Source organism: Haliotis cracherodii, unplaced genomic scaffold, assembly GCF_022045235.1.
Source record: "Haliotis cracherodii isolate W230 unplaced genomic scaffold, xgHalCrac1.p SCAF_1, whole genome shotgun sequence".
Taxonomy (NCBI): domain Eukaryota; kingdom Metazoa; phylum Mollusca; class Gastropoda; order Lepetellida; family Haliotidae; genus Haliotis; species Haliotis cracherodii.
This window is the reverse complement of record NW_027266264.1, coordinates 52,997,629-53,020,969: the sequence shown is the minus strand read 5'-3', so window position 1 is coordinate 53,020,969 and position 23,341 is coordinate 52,997,629. Positions and strand designations below refer to the sequence as shown.

Genomic DNA, 23,341 nt, shown 5'->3' with positions numbered 1-23,341 from the left:
CTAAGATTAATCTATCGCCACTTGAAAGAAACGGAGTGTCGCAGCTGTATTAAAATGTCAGAGAGACAAGGCCGATACCAACTGTAAGTTCAGAGGAAATCCGTTTCCGACAATACGTACAAACAAAACAACGTTTGGAGCCATGCATAGTCGGACAAATTTAAAAACTGTTTCCTTCCGATGGTTCGCGTTTTAAAACTCCACCAAATAAGCTTCGCAGGGAACTGTAAGTCATACGCAACACATCGCCCCGGTCGGCATGACAATGCCTTGTGAAAACTTTCCCACACACTTCGAAATTGTACTTCATTTATTTTCAAAATAATTAAATTATTCCACATTCTAAGACACGACATAATGACACGGGTTTTCGCGGATGCCATTCAGACTTCATTCTTGAAGTCATATTTCAGTGCATGTCTTCTACAGCACATGGGATACTCCCATATTGGAGACATTAGCAGTGACAGAAACAGGTTACCGCCCCTCCCTTATCGCGGGGGGAACAATCGACGTCTGAACGCGGACACCCCGGACCTTGCAACCAATTGTTCTCAGGTGTACGAATCGCGGGAAAACTATAAATAATTGGCATGGCTGTTGAAATTCTAGCCCGAGACAAAGTGTGGATTAGATTTATAATGTTGGAGGTTGTCGCGGAGAGAGGAGCTCCCCGTCCCTTCCCCTAGGTCCAGTCTAGTTTACCCCCATTAGTAAATCCCTCACCTCACCTCAGTAGCACTGGCCGTTACCCCAAGACCAACTGGCCTGTTTCTGCGGATACTGCGAGGCGTTGAGTGAGAGTGATTATCTGAATGGTGACGGCGTGAGGACAGTCCACCATGCAGTTGTTCACGTCGCTGATGCTGGCCATGCTTGCTCAGGTCATCCACGGTCAGCGTAGTAGGGAGAGAGTCAGACCAGGTGAGAATTGCATAGTCTTGGACACATTGATGTGATTACTTTTGTCCTGAAAAAGTCATCGTATGACGACCAGTATTGTATCGCAATGAGTATGCGTGTGCTTGCGTCCCCATGGTCACTAGTATGGTGTACCGACCTTTGTGAGGCGATGAGGCAGTATAGTGGTTGAAGCGTTCGCTCGTCACGCCGAATACCCGGGTTCGATTCCCCACATGGGTTGAATCTATGAGACCTTTTCTGGTGTCCCCTGCCGTGATATTGCTGGAATATTGCTCTCACTCACTCACTCACTCACTCACTCACTCACCAACCATTGCTGATTGCTATATGCAGACCGAATTTTATTGGGTGTCGTGTAATAGTCTCATAAATTATCTCAAACTAACGTTAAATGCAAATGTGATATTTTGCAAGTTACTTAACTATCCTTTAACGACATACTATTGCCTATTATCCGGCCCCAAAGACATTCAAGTCTTCAAGATCAGTGAAGAAAGTTATGGACACCCTATGATGGGATGCAAAGGGTGTGATCCTTGTTGATTTATTTAGAAAGTCAAAAGACGATTACCGGTGCCTACTCTGCTGATTTGCTTAATCGCCTGAGAAATTCTATCAAAGAAAAGCGGCAAGGGATGCTGACTGCTGGAATTCTATTTTTTCATGACAATGCCTCTCCTCACACCCCTCGACTTGCAAAGGCTGCTGTGCGACAATGTGGGTTCGCAGAGCTTCCTCACCCTCCATACTTGCCAGACCTGGCACCAAGTGATTTCCTCAACTGAAGGACGCTTCGTCTAAAGCGCTGTGACGGCAACAATGACCTCAAAGCTGCCGTGAATGGGTTTTTCATGGTGACTTCAGAAAACTGACTTCCTGACTGGAATTGAAAAGCTTCACTATCGATACGAGAAGTCTTTTGAAAAGCAGAGAGGTTATGTTGAAAAATAACATTAAAAACATTTTCAAATTGTTGGTTTTGTTTGTTTGGCTTAGAACTTTTGACCAGCCCTCGTAGTGTCGACAGAAAATGCACGGGTTTTGTTGACCTGATGGCCGAATATATGTCCCTTCCTGGTGGGTTTTGACCACGAGCAGCCGCGTGGTCAACCATAGTGTTATTGCACATGTTATGTAGAATCGGTGAATTCCCTTATTTTCCCAATGCCAGCTGATATATTCTCTTCGTTCCAGTGCCTGACGCACGACTTGAAGAAGCGTTCGCAACGAGTAACGAAATATTCTTCGCTGGACAGTTCAGTGCCCCTCGTGACACCAGACGTAGCCTCGTTCTGGCTAGAATCCAGAGTCCTCAGCTCCAAACACTGTTTGAGGTGTCGGTTGGGTTTACTCAACCACAAGGTGAGTTAATGTGCATCTATGTTGGCGTTCCCATTTCACATTCATCTTGGAGTGCATGGTTGCCTAGTAGTCTATGGCGCCGCAATTTGTTTGTGGATAGTTAAGTCTCTTTGTCGTGTAAGGATCTGCTGTGGGTTCGAATCCCCCAGATGTGTATTGATAATTATACTTAGTTTGTTTGCACCATACCCGTGACCGCGGGTCGGTTACAACATGATAACAGCGTGGTGTTGGTGTCTCTGACGTTTACCTTTTTGGTGAAAGCAACGAGTACGATTAAGGTGCTGTCAACCTATAACAAATTCAGGGTGAACCGGGATTCGAAGCCACAATCGCAGGTTCCCGCACAAAGGGACGCGACTTTGCATCCACGCCCCTCCTCTCAAATTAAGCTGACATACATGAGCTCGTGGATTTCACCAAAGGTGTAAACGGTCATAACAATTATTCCCCATGAAGACCTAGTTTACAGTTGGTGATCAGAAACCCATGCTTGTCTTAAGAGGCGACTAACGGCATGGATGGTTGGTTGATGCATGTCATCGTATTCCAGCTGCGTAGATCGACGCTCATGACGTCAATCACTGAATGCCAATCGCCGTCATATAGCTAAAACATTGCTGAATGCAGCGATAAACAACAAATAAACAATAATACATAATCATAATCATAATCATAATCATACCAGGGTTGCCAATTACCTTATGGGGCACTGATCTGTAGGTCATTTGGTTGATATAAATCATATATGCTGTATTCGTCCGTTTTCACAATGCAGCTATACCGATAAGCAATATATGTTAAGTTTGCTACTATGGTGTACTCTATCCCGTGTATACAATAACACCAGATTGATCTGTAGATCATAACAAAGCTTTGTGTCCGATTACATAATGATAAGGGTGAATTAAGTTGATAGTGTAACGCACTGTCTAACAGTGACTCGTAGCTGAGCAGTTCCCCACCTTCCCTCATACCAACCTCTAGTTGTCGACCCACAAGCATCTGTCACTAATCACGGTATATGTTTTGTATTTAAATTCACTTCGTTCACTTCCGTTGTATATGTATGTAGGACGGAATTACGCAGAAAAGTTGCAAACAAGTTTTACGTAAGCTAGTACGGACTGTGCAGCCTCTGTTTGTTATTTCTTACGAGTGTATGCACAACTGTGTGTTCCGTGTCTCAGTTTAAGAACAATAAATCCTACTGACCTTGATCTCGTAACGTGGGACGTGACCGCACGTGCTGCGTTAGGTGGTCGCGGCGGGGTGTGGCGAACACCTGTAGACCCAGTCAAGGCAACGCAAAGGGGAGTTTATAACAACAGAAAAGCGAAGAACAGGTCTAAAAAGATGTTCTGAATGATGTGGTGTTTAGTTTGTATGTGGGCTCCAACACGCCTTGACTTGCATTCGTTGTAAGGTCAGCCATGCTAATGACAACGGTTTAGGATGTCTGTCTTGTCAAAAAGTTAATGTTAGTTCCCGATGTAGAAGCTGGAGTTTCTATCCCAGACTTTAGAGAATAAATTGAAAAATGAATCCAACTCAAGTCTAGAATGGTTTTGCAAGTCTAGACTACCTCAGTTCTGGTTGTACTGGGCTCCATTTCGACAATATTTTTTCTACCGGATAGTTAGGAAACGACAAGTCCGTATGAGGTCCACAACGTTTTATTCATTTAGAAGCTGTCCAAGTCTCTGCTGTAGATCCATTTACTTAAGTTGCTGACGATGTTCCTAATATTGTTATATCATTTGACCAGTAGCACCTCGTCCATAATCCCCATGCCTCTCGTGCATCTTACTCCTGACCTTATAAGTCTTGAACTGATATTAATTATCCAAGCCTTCAAGAAACGTACAAATATATGAAGCCTTCAAGAAAAATGTATGTGTGACCATTTATCCAATAATGACCCACGCCTTCAAGAAACAGATGCATGATCATTTATTAAATAATGATCAAAGTCTTCAAGAGACATATACGTATTACCATTTATCCAAGAATGATCAAAGCCTTCAAGAAACATATATGTATGACCATTTATACAATAATGATCCACGCCTTAAAGAAACATATATGTATGACCATTTATACAATAATGATCCAAGCCTTTAAGAAACATAGATGTATGAACATTTATACAGTACTGATCCAAGCCTTCAAGAAATATATATGTATGACCATTTATATAATAATGATGCAAGCCTTCAAGATGAATATGTGTATGACATTTTATACAATAATGATCCAAGCCTTCAAGATACATATATGTATGACCATTTATTCAATAATGATCCAAGCCTTCAAGAAACATATATATATGACCATTTATCCAATAATGATCCAAGCCTTCAGAAAACGTATATACATGAGCATTTCTCCAATAATGATCCGAGCCTTTAAGATACATACATGTATGACCATTTATCCAATAATGATCCGAGCCTTCAAGAAACATATGTACATGAGCATTTGTCCAATAAAGATCCACGCCTTCAAGAAGCACATATGTATGACCATTTATCCAATAATGACCCACGCCTTCAAGAAACGTGTATGTGTGACCATTTATCCAATAATGATCCGAGCCTTCAAGATACATATATGTATAACCATTTTTCCAATAATGATCCACGCCTTCAAGATACATATATGTATGACCATTTATACAATAATGACCCATGCCTTCAAGTAACATAAATGTGTGACCATTTATCCAATAATGATCCACGCCTTCAAGAAACATATATGTATAACCATTTTTCCAATAATGATCCACGCCTTCAAGATACATATATGTATGACCATTTATACAATAATGACCCATGCCTTCAAGTAACATTAATGTGTGACCATTTATCCAATAATGATCCACGCCTTCAAGAAACATATATGTATGACCATTTATTCAATAATGATCCAAGCCTTCAAGAAACATATATATATGACCATTTATCCAATAATGATCCAAGCCTTCAGAAAACGTATATACATGAGCATTTCTCCAATAATGATCCGAGCCTTTAAGATACATACATGTATGACTATTTATCCAATAATGATCCGAGCCTTCAAGAAACATATGTACATGAGCATTTGTCCAATAAAGATCCACGCCTTCAAGAAGCACATATGTATGACCATTTATCCAATAATGACCCACGCCTTCAAGAAACGTGTATGTGTGACCATTTATCCAATAATGATCCGAGCCTTCAAGATACATATATGTATAACCATTTTTCCAATAATGATCCACGCCTTCAAGATACATATATGTATGACCATTTATACAATAATGACCCATGCCTTCAAGTAACATAAATGTGTGACCATTTATCCAATAATGATCCACGCCTTCAAGAAACATATATGTATAACCATTTTTCCAATAATGATCCACGCCTTCAAGATACATATATGTATGACCATTTATACAATAATGACCCATGCCTTCAAGTAACATTAATGTGTGACCATTTATCCAATAATGATCCACGCCTTCAAGAAACATATATGTATGACCATTTTTCCAATAATGATCCACGCCTTCAAGATACATATATGTATAACCATGTATACAATAATGACCCATGCCTTCAAGTAACATAAATGTGTGACCATTTCTCCAATAATGATCCAAGCCTTCAAGAAACATATGTGTATGACCATTTATATAATAATGATCCAAGCCTTTAAGAAACATAAATGTGTGACCATTTATACAATACTGATCCAAGCCTTAAAGATACATATATGTATGACCATTTATACAATAATGACCCACGCCTTCAAGAAACGTGTATATGTGACCATTTATCCAATGATGATCCAATCCTTCAAGAAACATATATGTATGACCATTTATCCAATAATGATCCAAGCCTTCAAGAAGCACATATGTATGACCATTTATCCAATAATGATCCACGCCTTCAAGAAATGTATACGAGTATACATGAGCATTTGTCAAATAATGACCCGGGCCTTCAAGAGATATATAGGTGTGAACATTTGCCCAAGACAAAAATGAAAAAAAAAGAAACAAGTTTATTTGTCAGGATTAGAAGAAATGAACTTTCTGTAGTTTTTTAAAGAAAGTCAATAAGTTTTGCCTTTCCTAATGCTGACAATGTATGCCGTACGCTTCTACAAAATAAATTTAGGCAGCGAATGAACTCATAATTTGTAGTGTTCAGCCACACGGACAATTATACAGCCAAATGGTAGACACACGGACACGATTTTACATGGGTACTATCTTTTCATTGTTGGGGTAAATTTCTTTACATCGCTCTGATATTTCTTAAATAATTTCGGCATTATGCATATTTAGACTATCAGGCTAGTTCTTGGTAGTCCCCGTTTGATTAAACTTCAGTTTCCTATTGATATGTAAAGTTCAGCGGATAAGAACACAGTTTGAACATATTTGTGCATGTTTAACACCCACGTGATCACGTGCTAATATACAAGCTGGAGTCATGTGTAAAATGGACAGATGTTTCTAAACACCCACGTCATATATTCGGAAATGTGGGAGTGGCGTTCAAAAAGTTCTGCAATTCTTTTTAAAAAGTATGAAACACAAAACTGAACTCATTTCTATATTCTAACATAATGACCCTCCTTTTTAATGCACTCAAGATGCATTTGTCCTTCCTATTTGTTATAGGCCGTTAAAATATGGTACTTGTTTAAACCCTTCGCTCGGCATTAAGGGGAGAAAGCATGATGGTCGGCTTGGAGTCTGTGGCAAAATAATTTACACGCTTTCTGCCAGCCGTTACATAACATGCGTTTGATTACATATTCGTGACTTTAGTATCAGGTTGTAAATCTTAAATTGAAAATGAAATTAAAGCCAAATGGTAATGATTGGTCATCGTTCTCTTTCTTCTTCAGTGGTCGTGCGTCTCCGCACACGTGACAGGCGGGAATACCAGTTGACCTTCCCGACGCGTGCCCTACACCAGAATGACCGGAAGCGCTTCATCCTCCATTTTACCGAGATGGATAAACCTAGCAATGGTATTCGACTGTTCGTGGACTGTCAAAACATCGGCCTGGATACAACCGAGATCCCCATTCGGAGTTTACTCAGGGGGAACCTCAATGTTGTAAGTGTTGTCACTCGGATGGAACCAGAAATTTCAGGTCTTATAACTCAGCGGACACTCCAGGATTGTAAGTCTTGTTATTTAGGTGAAACTTTAATAAGGTAACTCGTGTTACAAGGGAGAATACTTAATGTTGTAAGCCCTGTTACTGAATGGCAAATGCAATGTTGTAAGTCATGTTACTAAATGTATTGAAACTCCCCTTGCCGTAAGTCCGGTTATCCCCAAGTTGTAAGTCCAGCTATCCCCATGTTGTAAGTCCGGCTATCCCCAAATTGTAAGTCCAGCTATCCCCATGTTGTAAGTCCGGCTATCCCCAAATTGTAAGTCCTGCTATCCCCATAATGTAAGTCCGGCTATCCCCATGTTGTAAGTCTGGCTATCCCTATGTTGTAAGTCAGGTTATCCCCTTGCCGTAAGTCCGGCTATCCCCAAGTTGCAAGTCCGGTTATCCCCATGTTGTAAGTCCGGCTATCCCCATGTTGTAAGTCCGGCTTTCCCCATGTTGTAAGTCAGGTTATACCCATGTTGTAAGTCAGGTTATCCCCATGTTGTAAGTCCGGCTATCCCCATGTTGTAAGTCCGGTTATCCCCATGTTTTAAGTCAGGTTATCCCCATGTTGTAAGTCCGGCTATCCCCATGTTGTAAGTCCGGCTTTCCCCATGTTGTAAGTCCGGCTATCCCCATGTTGTAAGTCAGGTTATGCCCATGTTGTAAGTCAGGTTATCCCCATGTTGTAAGTCCGGCTATCCCCATGTTGTAAGTCCGGTTATCCCCATGTTTTAAGTCCGGTTATCCCCTTGTTGTAAGTCAGGCTATCCCCATGTTGTAAGTCAGGCTATCCCCATGTTGTAAGTCCGGTTACTAATAGAAAACCGTAATGTTGTAAGTCCCGTTACTAATGGAAAAATCTCAATATTGTAAGTCATGTTACTGGTGGATAACCTCAATGGTGTTAGTCTAGTTTGATACATGGGGAAAATTAATGTTGTGACTCGTACTTTAAGCAAGAAACCTCAATGTTGAGCTCGAGGTCATTTTTGGAACACCTCAATGTTGAATCTCGTGGTCCCTTTAGGACACCTCAATGTTGAAGCTCGTTGTCCTTTTGGCACACTTCAATGTTGAAGCTCGTTGTCCTTTTGGCACACTTCAATGTTGAAGCTCGTTGTCCTTTTGTCACACTTCAATGTTGAAGCTCGTTGTCCTTTTGGCACACTTCAATGTTGAAGCTCGTTGTCCTTTTGGCACACTTCAATGTTGAAGCTCGTTGTCCTTTTGGCACACTTCAATGTTGAAGCTCGTTGTCCTTTTGGCACACTTCAATGTTGAAGCTCCTAGTTCTCATGGGAATCCTCAATATTGTAGCTCGTAGTCACATAGAAAATCTTGAAGACCTGCAACAAGAAAGGTTTCTTTACCCCGCAATGGTAAAGACTTTTGACTTTTCCTTGTTACTGGACTTATCCTGACAACATTGCACACATGGCTTGGACTATTGCGAGTTTTAGAAGGCACCTCGACACAACATGGGGAGCATGCAGGTTCTTCATGTATGTTTTCCACAAAGAGGGACTTCAAACAAAACCTGATTGTGTTGTTTAAGTGGCTTTATGGTCTCCACATGTACATCGGCGACAACTGGTATGTAATTCCACACCTATTTCCCGCTGTGGTCACTTCAAACAAAGACCTTTCATTCTGCCATGAACATGAAATCTGCAAAGAGCTACATACAATGGCGGGTGTTTAGGTGAAATAGACACGCCACCGGTCAAGTCTTTGACAACTGAAATACTCCCACATGGAACGCCTTAGTGAGATTTGTGAATATTGAAATGCGTGCCACATGTGTCAATATTGCTGGGTGACATCGCGAGCTGAGGAAAGTGGTAAGGGCAAGCAGTTTGCCTGAAGCAGAGAATGCAATTTCTTCCCATACATACCACACAATAGAAGCTAAAGAACTCCCGATTCTTTCATATTACTAGTCGTCTAAGGTGCTGCGATTCGCTGTACAAATTTGCGTCCCTTGCATAGTTGCGAAACCTATGATTATGGGTTCGAATCCCGGTTCGCCCGGATTATGTGTCTAGGTTTGTCAGTACCATACCCGTGCTCGTGGCTTTCACCGAAGTGGTAAACGTCTGAGACCTGCATCACTTCGGGCTTTCCTCCCACATTAAGCTGACACGCCGTGATATAACTGGAATAATGTTAACATATACCAATACTACAGGGACCATAGTTAGCATGGAGACAGGTTACTGTCGGGAACTATGTAAATCCAAGCTCAACAATACTTGTACCAACCTTTCTCTCTCAGAAAATTCAACAGAATGAAACAAAATTCAGACAGTTGCATCTTATACAGATATTTGTGTGATGGCAATAAAAAGCACCACAGTACCATGAGTGGCAAGTCACGTGAACAGTTGACTTGCCTTTGGATGTGTTTGTGATTGTGTCAGAGGTGGGGCAGGATACGCTCACCTTTTCGCGAATACCTGGTATCATCACTATTTGATAGTGATTAAAAGACACACATATCAACCTCGTAAACTTCATCTTAGAAATCCTTTTTATGCAGTTTTTATTATAATGGTGTATCACTCGGGATAAGGATGCTGGTATAATTTCTTCAAGTAGTAGTTAAAATGTGGGTGTGCATTTAATACAAATACACCTTATAATGCCCGCATATCGTTTGAAACGATGTTACTTTGTATAATTTCTTAAATTTGTAGTTAAAATTTGGGTATGCATTTAATATAAATACACGTTTAAGACGAAGTTACTTTGTGGTCGCGGAAGACTCCTTATCACTACTACGGTTTAATATCGGAACTTCGCTTCTTTCGAACTTCGGATTACTCGAGCTATACTCCAGTTAATCACTGTAACTGTGTTTTGTCAAGTAAACATTAAACCGATGGAAATACTATTGATCTAATCGTCATAACACTCACTTTTGAATATATAATGTGTTCTTGTAGCGATATGACTGAAACAATGCCGATGCGATATTAAATTCTATATCACTCAATATTTCAGAGACGTACCCCGAACTTTAAGTTCTACTCTCGGACGTCGTTGGACAGCATGTTGTTGTCTCAGGGCTGTGGCAGGAACGCATACAACATCCCCACGACGACAGAGGCCCCCAAACTGGAGGTTCCGGCGTGGGCAGAGGAGAGGTTCAGCCCCGAGAGGAATGTTCCTGCTGAACGATCGACACCCTCACCTGACACGTCAAGACAACAACCAGATCCGTCTAGAGGTCGACAGCCCGATCCTTCCAGAGGCCGACAACCAGACACCTCCACGAACCGCCAGCCTGATTCTGCGACAGGCCAGCAGCCTCAGCAACCGAGGGGACGACAAAATCCCCAACAGAGAGGAGGGTACAATGCTGATGATCTAAACAACAGAATTAACCCTACAGGACCAGGAGCAGGTGATTTGTTGCATACGGAATATAATGATCTGCAGTGAGGGGACATATCAGGGAAAACTTAAAGTGTTATAGGTTAGGGACAGTCACCGAGTCATACGAAAATGCTAGAAGACCTTAGGTCACACGTGGCAAAATTTAATTCTTTTATCACAGGTTCTTTTATCGAAGGTTCCACAAGGCCTACACAAGCCTTTTTTGATAAAGCTGCTTGACAGATAGCTGTTATGTTCACCTCTGTGTTCAGTAATAATTCATGAAACATATACTGGTACTAAAAACAAGCTCAAGAACACACGATTGTATATTTGACGATAGTTAATCTGTCATGTCATGTTATGTATGTTGCATGAAGTGTAATGATGTCGGGTGATGCCGGGGAAGAACTGGGTTCGATTCCTAACCCATTCTTGGTCTTCTCCGCCGTGATATTGCTGAAATACTGCTACTAGCATATTCAAATCAGAGAAACATTCGCCTTCTCGATGGTGTCTCTGGTTTCTATAAAGAACCATTGCTATTATCTGTAATGCATTTAGACAAGTCAAAGCCAGAGATATTTACAACTATGACTAGTGTCGCATGAAATTTTCTTCTTAGTCAGGATGTTACTAGAATATTGTTGCAGACCCTTCCGTACAGATGATACAGGCGATGTTGGAGTTGACGCGGACGGTGCAGGAACTTCAGCGTCAGATGCAGAACCAGGTGAGTCCATGTAACAAGGTGGGTGTTTGGCCAGGGTGGCCTGTTCTTGTTCTTGTTCTTGAGTACAGTTTCAATTTTGTGGAGATTCCAGGGTACAGCACTCACCAATACCCATGCTTGTTGGGAGCGAGTTAATCTGTCATCCTGCCTAAAACAAATATATCCAATAAAGCCCATGCAAGTCTATAATGCTTGGCAAGCCTAGATTACTGCAGTATTTGAAAGCGAAGAAAGTCTCTGGGCTCCTTTGTTTTTTTCTGTAAAATATATTCATGTCAGAGACTAGATGTTAGTCTAGGAGCGAGTGTGAAAGTTTGGTTTTAATACCCCCGACAAAAGAGGTTCTAAAGTGTCTTTACCGAGACGGGAAGATATATGGAGAACGTGAAAACCACAGAATTTGTCAGTTTTGTGAAAGTAGAAAGGGATAAACATTTCTTATGACAATGTCCGTTGTATGTTGAACTCAGAAAACAATTCATTGATAAAAATTATATATCTTATTCTAGTTTATAGAAGTTTGTTTAGTTAATGTCAAGTAACAATGTAGTGAAAACGAAAGAGCTGTCAATGACATTTTACATGGTATGAAGCTAAGAGGTTCCACATGTGTTTACTTATAAATGTATACACCCCCAATACTATATAACATGTACAGTAGGCCCATGATTCCTCAGTATTATGAGGGGACACGGGTGGCCCAGTCGTCTAAGGCGCCGCGATTCCTATGATTGTGGGTTCGAATCCCGGTTCGCCCCGACTATGTGTCTAGGTTTGTAAGCTTCATACCCGTGCTCGTGGGTTTCACCGAAGTGGTAAACGTCTGAGACCTGCATCACTTCGGGCTTTCCTCCCACATTAAGCTGACACGCCTTGATATAACTGGAATACTGTTAAAAGCGGCGTTAAACCCAACTCACTCACTCACTCAGTATTATGAATAAAGACATCTTGATAATGATACTTACGTTTTGGGTCACATTGACCACTTCATTGTGTTTCGATCATTGTTACTCGTTCAATGACAACTTGATGTAGAAAACAGAAATATGCTACTTTACCTCGAGACATTGTTATTGTACGTTATGATCAGTAAAATCTATGTGGCCATGTATGTTGAATTGGCCAGGAGTGTATGCGACCAAGCATCTGCGCGTCTTGACCTCGACGGCCTTCTGTGTCATTCGTCACAACTTGCCTATCTCTGTAAACTGTAAAGCGAACCTCCCCGGAATGACACGGGTGGTCACGAATTCACGTATCTTCCAATTTGTGACCAACTCGTGTTATTCCGGGACAATCCAAAAAGCGACCCGTGCCCCTCTCGTGGCCATCTTTGCGACCGGGTTCGGTCTAAGCACAAAAGGGCGTAGGTGAAAAAAAATTCAACTCGTTGCGTCATTCACGTGCGATTCACGAATATTTGCCCCATAGATCATATACATACCAGATGCTATTCAAAACACATCGGGGCTTGCATTTATATACAGTATGTTTGAACACATTTAACTGTATCTTGGGTATATGTTTAAATGCGAGACATATGTCAAATCTAAGATTTCTCTTGATAGATTCTTTTACCTTTCTACGCGCGTTCTGATTGGTTTGCCGTATTTTCGCACAAAACATTCATCGATTGGGGGACGAGTATTCTTGCAGGTTACGGAAAGGGGCGAGTGATGACGAATGGCCCCTTCCGTAACCGGTTTGTCCCAAAATGATACGAGGACACTAAACTAGTTGTCTGCAGGTACTATAAGCCGATACATATTACAGAGTGTGATTCTCATCTCCATGCTAAGTTTCAGTGGAAGCGGGCAATCGGAAGATAAAACATGTATGGTTCACAGAAAGATCAGTGATGTGCTACATTCGAAGTGCAACACTTGCTTTATAGCTGTTGAGAGCTTTAAAGACACTTTAAGCAGAAACCTTTAGGATGATTAAAACAATAAGCAACCTTTTCGATATAATAAAATCTTCCAGTAAATAAGCAACCTTTTCTATGTAATAATATTTTCTGAAACTGGAAATTCGTTTATGCATTTCGATGGTTGGATGATATGTATTCAACGGGGGAATGGCTGGATATTAAAAAAAATATTTCTTTTGGCGGGACGGTTCTTTATGACCAGTGGGAGATGAGAAAAACAAAATAAATAAGTCAGGGGTTAGTACTTTACGTCATTAATGTATTTCTTTTTCAGGAACGTGAGACACGCGCTCTGAGAGAGGTGCTTGCTGGTTGTGCAATGTGTAGAGGAGCGAGTGAGTTGAGATAAACTTGTCCAACACACAATGTCTAGTCATCATCAACAAATCTTCACTTTTATTCTTATGTAAAAATTACATTTTGGGGTCCACCCATCCAGTTTTAGTTCAAAACTGTTGGAAACATTCTTTGCTGCACGCCTTTGATTAGGGATTACTTATGCACTGGTATTTAATATTACCCTGATGCCATTTAATATTTGTATACAGTAAACTACGTTTATAACGAACACGCTTATAACGAACTGACGGATATAACGAACTTATATTTTTGTCCCGGCCACAGCTGTATATGTGCTATAGATATGCTTATAACGAACTAAGGTTATAACGAACTAAAATTAGTGGCCCCTTTGAGTTCGTTATAACCGTAGTTTACTGTATTACAATTGAATAACAATAAATGTAATTATTTATAATTTGCTCCATAAAATACGGGGAAAATAATTTTAGCCCCAAATGAAATTGTTCAGCTTCTCCGTTCACGGAAAAAAACAATGGGTGTTTAAAAAATTAAAAAATATATTATCTTCTCTCAAGTAAGGTACATCCATAAATTAGTATTTATCAAGAAAATATTTGAACATCAATGCTAACAGCAACATGTAAGTGGTTGTCTTAGTTTACATATAAGCTGTTGACTTCATATCCAGGTGAGCTACAGTGCCATGACACTATATTTTCTCTCTAATACCTTCAAGATGATCAACCCTCGCCCTTGAACGTAAGACGATGCTCGTCCAGTCCATGTTTCGAGGGAGTCAGGTGCGTTGATACGGAGACCGGCTTCCGGTGTGGTGCCTGTCCGCGTGGTTACCATGGAGATGGAGTGACATGCACGCGTCATACCTCGTGTGCAGACAGCCCTTGTTATCCAGGTAAAGACATATGCTGGGTGAAAATGAATTAAGAAGAAATAAATCTACCGGAGAGTTGTCACATAGATTGAATAGATAACCTTCATTTGAAACCGAAATGCCAGCGGAAACTACGAGGGGGCCCCGGACAATCCGACTAAATAGCTAACTATACACCTGATGTTGCATGCATTGTGATGTCTATCCCGAAAGAGGGGTGGGGGGCTACTTGTTTTTGGCTCTGGTCCCCTCGGCTTTTTTCTCAGAGGCGTTCCCATCCCATTCCGAGGCATAACTAGAAAGAATTTTCAATGTTTTCAACGAAACCTGGCATATGCCTTGCTCAGCATCTTAATTGGTGCCTTTTATATTTTAGAATTGTTCAGTTTTTTTACAATTTCGACTTAGTCTCAAACGAGGGTATGGTTCGTTTCCGGGCCATAGCTTGAAACCTTTCAACATATTTCAAAGAAACTTGCAATATGCATTGCTCATCAGCTTAACTGGTGCCTTTTGCTATTAAGGCATTTCTAAATTGCATGTTGTTATATTTCCAGGGAAACAATTTGGACTAACTCTAGGCCTTCGTTTCCGAGCCATAACTCCTACACTAATAACTATTTTTGCAGTGAAACTATACATGTGCAATGACCACATGCTCAACTATTGCCTTTTCATATTTTTAACTATTTTTAATTTCTTGTGCTTACTCCCAAACAATTGGCGTTTGTTTCCCTCCTAAACTCTACAGCTTATGAATATTTCTATATGAAACCATTATCTTTCCGTCTACAATTTGCAGTTGTTGTTTTTCGGATTTGCAAACACATTCATAGTAACAACTTGAACTAATGTATCAAAAAATGGTAAGTGGAGACATCTGTTTTCATAAGAAAAAACACATTCTTGTTACATGATGTGTTATGAGACCAACAATCACAAGGGACAAACGATGATTAAGCACTCGTGGAAAACGACGATTTTAAGGCGATTTCGACGTTTTCCTAGTGTTAGGCGTCTCATAACAAACGCATATGGCAGATCGATGTGTAAATTCGAAGTATATTTCAACTAAGATTGACGGTGTTTGCGACATTGTCAACTTTTGTATATGTGCGTGCCCTACTACACGGGGCGGGAGACCCATGCACCTACAAAGCAGTGCAAATAGGTACCCATACGGATGGTCTGTCTGTAAAATCAGCAGTTTTAGTTATGTATTAGAGATGTTATTGCTATTTGATACTTCTAACTGACCAATGACAATCAATTATTCTCCCATGTACAAATACCGATAAACAGTTACAAAAACTGCGATATTAGTAAAATTGTATTTATTACCAGACAGAAACAAATAAAATTTGGTATTGATCGCCCTGAAGAAAGATCTTTCATGTTTCATGCGAAGAAAAAATCGTAACTTTGATGACCTGAAGTGTTGTTCCTTGGTGCTTGAACTACCATTCATCATCATTGAGGTTGGTTGGTTGGTTGTTTTACGCCGCACACAGCAATATTCCACCTATATGACGGCGGTCTGGAAATAATCGAGTCTGGACCAGACAATCCAGTGATTGACATCATGAGCACCGATCCACGCAATTGGGATCGATGCCATGCATCAACCAAGTCAGCGAGTCTGACCACCCGATCCCGTTAGTCGCCTTTTACGACAAGCATAGTCACCTTTTACGGCAAGCATGGGTTGCTGAAGACCTATTCTACCCCGGATCTTCACGGGTCTCATCAATGAGGAAAAGTATTCAAACATGGAGAAACTGCATCATCAATAGGTGTGTAACGATTTATCTCGAGTACTATCGATAGTCTATGGAGTGATTCTAATACGTCGATAGCAAGTTGAAATATCGATAGTTGTCATCGATACATAGTTGACTATTAACAGTCTCAATAGATGTAATGGAATAAAAATAGAAAAAAAGCTGGTTATATGGTAGCCATGGTGACAATTTTTACAAAGTTCACTGCATTGAAAGAACCATCGAAGTCCTGATAAAACCTTTACGTTAATCTTGCGACTTTTATCCTGTGTGTAGGTGTCCGGTGTGTAGACGGGGAGCGAGGCTTCCGCTGCGGATCCTGTCCCCCCGGGCTGACCGGTGACGGGTCACGACGAGGATGCCAACCCATCAAGGTCACATGTGCAGCGAGACCCTGCTTCCCGGGCGTGACCTGTGAAGATACAGCCAGTGGCTACGTGTGCGGCCCCTGCCCCACAGGCTACTCCGGCAACGGCACCGTGTGCGAGGACATCGACGAGGTCAGTCATCTCTGGGTTGTTTGCCATAAAGGTTCCACGTCAAGATTCATGTGTGGCTTAGAAACAAAATTATATTACATGTGGATTTTTAAAAAAAGAATATTCCTAAAATATTTAATCATATGGTCTGTTGGTTGTTTGGTTTATAGTCAATCAAGAGCCTCTTATTTCTTTTGTTTGTTTGTTGTTTAACGCCGCACTCGGCAATATGCCAGCTATATGACGACGGTCTATAAATAGTCGAGTCTGGACCAGGCAGTCCAGTGATTGATATCATGAGCATCGACGTACGCAATTGGGATACGATGTCATGCATCAACGAAGTCAGCGAGCCTGACCACTCGATCCCGTTAGTCGCCTCTTTCGACAAGCATAGTCCCCTCTTACGACGGGCATGGGTTGCTGAAGACCTAGTCTACCAGGGATCTTCACGGGTCTCAGCCTCTTTTAGGGCTATCAATGAAACTAATTACATTTCAAAATCGGGTATTATGTTTTCTTTACAGTGTCGATACAGCCGCCCATGTGATGACTTGGCCATGTGTGAAAACCTGTCCCCCGGGTTCACGTGCTCAGCCTGTCCCCCGGGCTTCACTAGTCCAGAGATTCAGGGGGTGGGGATCGCGGCCGCTCAGCGTCAGAAGCAGGTATGTATACAACGGCAATTATATAATCAGTACACAAACGTATTCAAGTTCAGGTACGAAAATTATCCAAACCATTTATTGTTAATTGGCCACCATCAAACTTACTTGCATACTTTTTATTGTCTGGCAGTTTAGATCGAATATTTTTTTATATTTGAGTCAGTTGAATGTCTTAAGAAATGAAGTATATTATACTTGATTTACACATGTCAGAGGGGTACACAAAGTACGTGATCTAGACTACCAGTTGTCGGACTTTCATTTTGTGTGGAAGCCTCGGTGGCTGAGTGGGTTACATCGCTGACTTTGCTGGCGATTAGGGGCCTCACTCTGGCAGTGTTGGTTCGAATCCCGGACGAGACTCAGCCCTCAAAAAGTACGAGAATCTGTACTTTACTCAGAAAGTGTTATCCCAAATATAACATGTGTTATACTTAATTATTGATAGAGAAGTTCCTATTTATCCTTGGCACACGTAAAATCGTTATATCAGACGATGTAATTCTATGGCATGGTTATGGTCGCAATATGGTCTCACATCGGCACTCCATTTTTCTCGAACGAGATGGGGGACGGGTGGCCCAGTCGTCTAAGGCGCCGCGATTCGCTTTGCAGAGTAGCGTCCCTTGGGCACGCCAGAAACATATGATTGTGGGTTCGAATCCCGGTTCCCTCCGATTATGTTTCTAGGTTTGTCAGCACCATACCCGTGCTCGTGGGTTTCACCGAAGTGGTAAACGTCTGAGACCTGCATCACTTCGGGCTTTCCTCCCACATTAAGCTGACACGCCGTGAGAATAAATGGAATACTGTTTAAAGCGGCGTTAAACCCAACTCACTCACTCACTCGAACGAGAATGAACAACATATATGTTCGACGGTCCCTGGGACTTGGCGTTAACGAGGTTTCATTGTATATGTAATGTACACGTGTATAGCATGAAATAGTTCGCTGTCCCTGTCAGAAATTGAGTTGTGTATATGAAGTAATGCAATATGTTGCAACTTTTTACCTGCCCAGGTGTGTACGGACATAAACGAGTGCGAGGACGGTAACGGCGGCTGCGTCCCCAATTCCGTCTGTGTCAACACTCCGGTGAGTTTATAACATCGCTGGCATTATACAGTGTTATGCGTAAATGTTGCGTAAAGCTGCACTCAGCAATTTTACAACTGTATGATTGTGACCTGTATATAATGGAGACAAACAAGTGACCCCGTGGGGACTTCGGGTTACAGTTGGTCCCCAGCAACCAATGCTGGTCATAAGAAGTAACCAAATAGGTCGGGTGGTCAGGTTCGGTGATTTGATTGATTGCGTGTGTTCGTACCTGGATGGATGGGATCGTTCCTCACAATATCGATCAGTGGCTGTCTAGAACAGACTCGATTACCCACATAGCCGTCATATGGCTGGAATATTGATGGGTTCGGCGTTAAAAAACAGACAAGCAATTAAATCAGTAAACAACTGCCAACGCCGCCGGGGTACGATGACACGACATCACCGCACCTGGCCACCCGATCCATGATGCATACGAGAATCGTGGGGACGTATTCTAACCAGGAATCTCTAGGGTGGGGTAGCCAAGTGGTTCAAGCGTTCGATCGTCACGCTGAAGACCAGGGTTCGTTTCCCCACATGGACACAATGTGTGAAGCCCATTTCTGGTGTCCCCCGACGCGATGTTGCTGGAATATTGCTATAAGCAGCCTAAAGTCATACTCAGTCACTCACCCTAAACATTTTTATCATCATCATCATCATCATTGTGAGCAATATATTTCACATCAATGTGACAAAATGGGATAACATCAATTACTAGTGACTGTGGATAGTATTTGATATCCGTGACTACCCGTGAAGATTCCCGGATAGAGTAGGTCTTCAGCAATCCATGCTTGCCCTGAAAGGTGACAATGCTTGTCGTTAGAGGCGACTAACGGGATCGGGTGGTCAGGCTCGCTCACTTGGTTGATGCATGTCATCGATCCCAATTGCGTGGATCGATGCTCATGATATTAATCACTGGATTGTCTGGTCCAGACTCGATTATTTCCAGACCGCCGTCATATATCTGGAATATTGCTGAGTGCGGCGTTAAACAACAAACCAATGATATCCGGTGTTCACACCGACAACAGGTGCGCCTAGTCAAGGTCCGATCATATAGTCGAGATGTAGCTGGGTCGATGTTTCGTCATTTAATTTTCAAAAACACCCAAATCATTTATACGAAACAGGACTTTTATGTTTTATCTCATTTCTTCCGAAAGTTGGTGTTCATCATTAAAATTTACTCTGACCGGATATTTTAAAATATTTTTCTGCATAATTGTTTTAGCATTTAAGGAAAATTATTCAGAAATTATTGCATTTAACTCGTGGCAGTGTTGTACCTTTCAATGTGCATCGTTTAGTTGATATGACAAAATATTTCAAAATGAAAAATGTTGAGAAAACTGGGAGATCCAATGAAAATCCATAAGCTCCCAGACACTATTCTAAACTTCGTAGTTTCTTTTCCATTATCTTGCATATCAACTGGGTCGTGATGATATAACTCCATCTGTGATGTTACGGAAATCAGAACAGATGAAGCGCTCGTAAAATAATTGTCGCCAAAAAAACATGGCACATAGTCAAGCCATGGAAATATTGAAATTTGGAGCTGAACTAAAATATCTACACTCGCTGTTCATAGTGTCATGAGCCAGCTCCAAGTAGAGAGCTAACCTTGGTATCCACCATCCAGTTTCAGTTAGTAATGGTTGCGGTTACCGTATCTCATTATGTTACATTAAAGTTGAGCTTTAAAACTGGATTCCAGATCGATAACCGGGTACCTGAGTTCATATTACACATCAAAGTAGACTTAATATCACATTTCAATCATCTAAACGACACCCGAATCCCATCTAAGTGACAGTGATGACACACAGTTCCCATCAAGGTTACCTTATGGACACTCGATCCCTTTGTGTCCCACCCTCATCATACCCGGTCCGGGGGCACGGGTGGCCCAGTCGTCTGAGGCGCCGCGATTCGCTGTGCAGAGTTGCGTCCCTTGGGCACGCCAGAAACCTATGATTGTGGGTTCGAATCCCGGTTCGCCCCGATTATGTTTCTAGGTTTGTCAGCATCATACCCGTGCTTGTGGGTTTCAACGAAGTGGTAAACGTCTGAGACCTGCATCACTTCGGGCTTTCCTCCCACATTGAGCTGACACGCTGTGATATAACTGGAATACTGTTGAAAAAGGGCGTTAAACCAAACTCACTCACTCACACCCGGTCCCTATCTAAGTTACCTTGATGACACCAGTATATGGTAAACCAGATCCTTCGCTTTGAATAGTGGTGGAATATTGTTGTTCGTGTACTATGCTTACATTTGAAAATCATATAAGAAGTGGAGAGTTACCAACACTGTTTTCACTGGCAGGGTTCAAGGGTATGCGGCGAGTGTCTGCCAGGATTTATAGGGAACCAGACTGTGGGATGCCGTGAGGGCGGCCTTCTGTGTCCTGACGGGAGTACGAGGTGCCACGGCAACGCTAAGTGCGTCCGACGACCAGGACAGGAGGGCTACTTCTGCCAGGTGAGAAGTTTGTTTGTTTGTTTGTTTGTTTGTTATTGTTTTTTTGTTTGACGCCGCACTCAGCAGTATTCCCGCTATATGACGGTGGTCTGTAATAATCGAGTCTGGACCAGACAATCCAGTGACTGACATTATCAGCATCGATCTGCGCAATACGATGACATGCATCAACCAACTCATCGACACTGTCCGACCAATCCCGTTAGTCGCCTCTTACAGCAAACATGGGTTGCTAAAGGCTAATTCTACCCGGGATGTTCACGGGGACCAGCTGTATGTCAGAACACATACTGCTTCAATATCTGCCAGAAAAGACTGCCGGTCCAAAGAAGGTATACACCCATGTTTGATGGTGACCAAAAATGAAACAAAAAAGAAATGGTTAATCGATGGTGATGTATTTGAAACTTGTATCATAGTTGTGTTTTGGCATTATGTTTCCAGCGTTTCGGCGTCTGTTTCAACCTCATGAGGTTTTGAAAACGTTTGTAATTTTTGGGTCAAATCCAGATTTCATATAGGTTCTTTTGCCTTCCAGTTAAGTTATCATGTTGCAATATGCCTTAACACGTTGTTCTCAGACGATCACCTATAAAACAAAATGTTTAGTATGCTTCATATTTCAGAAGTTCTGGGCGGTCGGGTAGCCTAGTGGTTAAAGCGTTCGCTCGTCACGCCGACATGGGTACAATGTGTGAAGCCCATTTCTGGTGCCCCCGCCGTGATATTGCTGGAATATTGCTAAAAGCGGCGTAAAACCATACTCACTCACTCACTCATATAAGTTCAGATAAATATTTTCATGTGTCTCTTCACTTTGTCCGACAGTGTAAAGTCGGCTACGCCGGGGACGGCAAGCTGTGTTTCCGCGACACCGACTTGGACGGCATCCCGGACGAGGACCTGCCCTGTAGTCACCGACGGTGTAGGAAGGTGTGTACAGCTGCTATGGTTGCTTCACTCAGTGGGAGCTCGTATCTGTCATAAGCATGGACTCAACAAATTAACAAGTATTTTCGCTGTTTGATTTGCCAAGGATACTCCCCGGGGAGCTGAGAATAAAAAAGAGCGTGGATTTTGATCTACTGACAGCGGTAATAATGTAGTGCATATTAGTGTTATCATTATCGATGTTATTATTATCATTAAGTACGTAATAATCAGCGGTAATAATGTAGTGGATATTAGTGTTATTATTATTGATGTTATTATTATCATTAAGGCTCAGGGTTAAAGGGTGCAGTGTGCGCATGTGGTCCCATGCAAGCGACCTGGAGTCTCTAAAAGTAGTGAAATGGGGTTTAACGTCGCGTCCAAGATTATTGCACTTATATAGCGACGTGCATGCACGTGTTTGTGTGACTGGTGCCGATTTATAGTGCTAGCCCACTGAGATACCATGCCGCAGTTTAACATGAATACCCCACTCAGACACAGTATACTGACTCCGAGCCGACCAGTCCTTGTCTTGGCCCCTTAATGCCGAGCGCCAGACAGGGTAACAACAAGTACCATATTTTAATGTCTTTAGGTATGACATGGTCGGGGATAGAACCCCGGACCTTCAGCTCTCCGGGCGGACGCTCTACCACCTAGACCACGGAGGCGGTTGGAGTATCTCATATGTTCCCACAGAATTCCGATACCTGTTTAAACATAAGCATGGCAACGTTATGTACTTTATGATACAGTACTCGTGTTTTACTGTTTGGGGTGTATTTTGATCGGGATTTCTTTCCTAAAGATGGCCAATTTTTATAAATGTTCCAGCTGGTTTGTTGTTTCGAAAGTTTGTTATTTATGTTTCATATTCTTGTTAACCCTACTATCGTGAAATTAGGTAAGCTGTTAGTGATATCAATACTTGCAAAAACAGTTGTAACAATAGTAAAGTTTTTTCTTAAATCTGTACCAGTTTTAAACGCCAATATTGGTTGGACACTTGTGATATTATTCATGGACCCGTGAAGATTCCAGGGTAGAATAGGTCTTCAGCAACCCATGCTTGCCGTAAAAGGTGACTATGCTTGTGGTAAAAGGCGACTAACGGGATCGGGTGGTCAGACTCGCTGACTTGGTTGATGCATGTCATCGATCCCAATTGCG

At 41.8% G+C, this 23,341-nt stretch overlaps 1 protein-coding gene across 1 annotated transcript in view; it reads left to right on the top strand.

Annotated features, from left to right (window-relative positions):
* Positions 1-630: 630 nt before the first annotated feature.
* The window catches only part of LOC139479391 (cartilage oligomeric matrix protein-like), a 35,323-nt gene continuing 12,612 nt past the window's right edge, over positions 631-23,341 (top strand). Inside the window, exons 1-12 of the mRNA XM_071262248.1 lie at positions 631-924; positions 2,119-2,286; positions 7,201-7,415; positions 10,471-10,873; positions 11,499-11,578; positions 13,786-13,846; positions 14,551-14,727; positions 16,764-16,987; positions 17,494-17,634; positions 18,656-18,730; positions 21,080-21,235; positions 22,064-22,168. Coding sequence (XP_071118349.1) covers positions 843-924; positions 2,119-2,286; positions 7,201-7,415; positions 10,471-10,873; positions 11,499-11,578; positions 13,786-13,846; positions 14,551-14,727; positions 16,764-16,987; positions 17,494-17,634; positions 18,656-18,730; positions 21,080-21,235; positions 22,064-22,168 — 1,887 coding nt within the window. The 5' untranslated portion in view covers positions 631-842. The remainder of the gene's footprint in view (positions 925-2,118; positions 2,287-7,200; positions 7,416-10,470; positions 10,874-11,498; positions 11,579-13,785; positions 13,847-14,550; positions 14,728-16,763; positions 16,988-17,493; positions 17,635-18,655; positions 18,731-21,079; positions 21,236-22,063; positions 22,169-23,341) is intronic.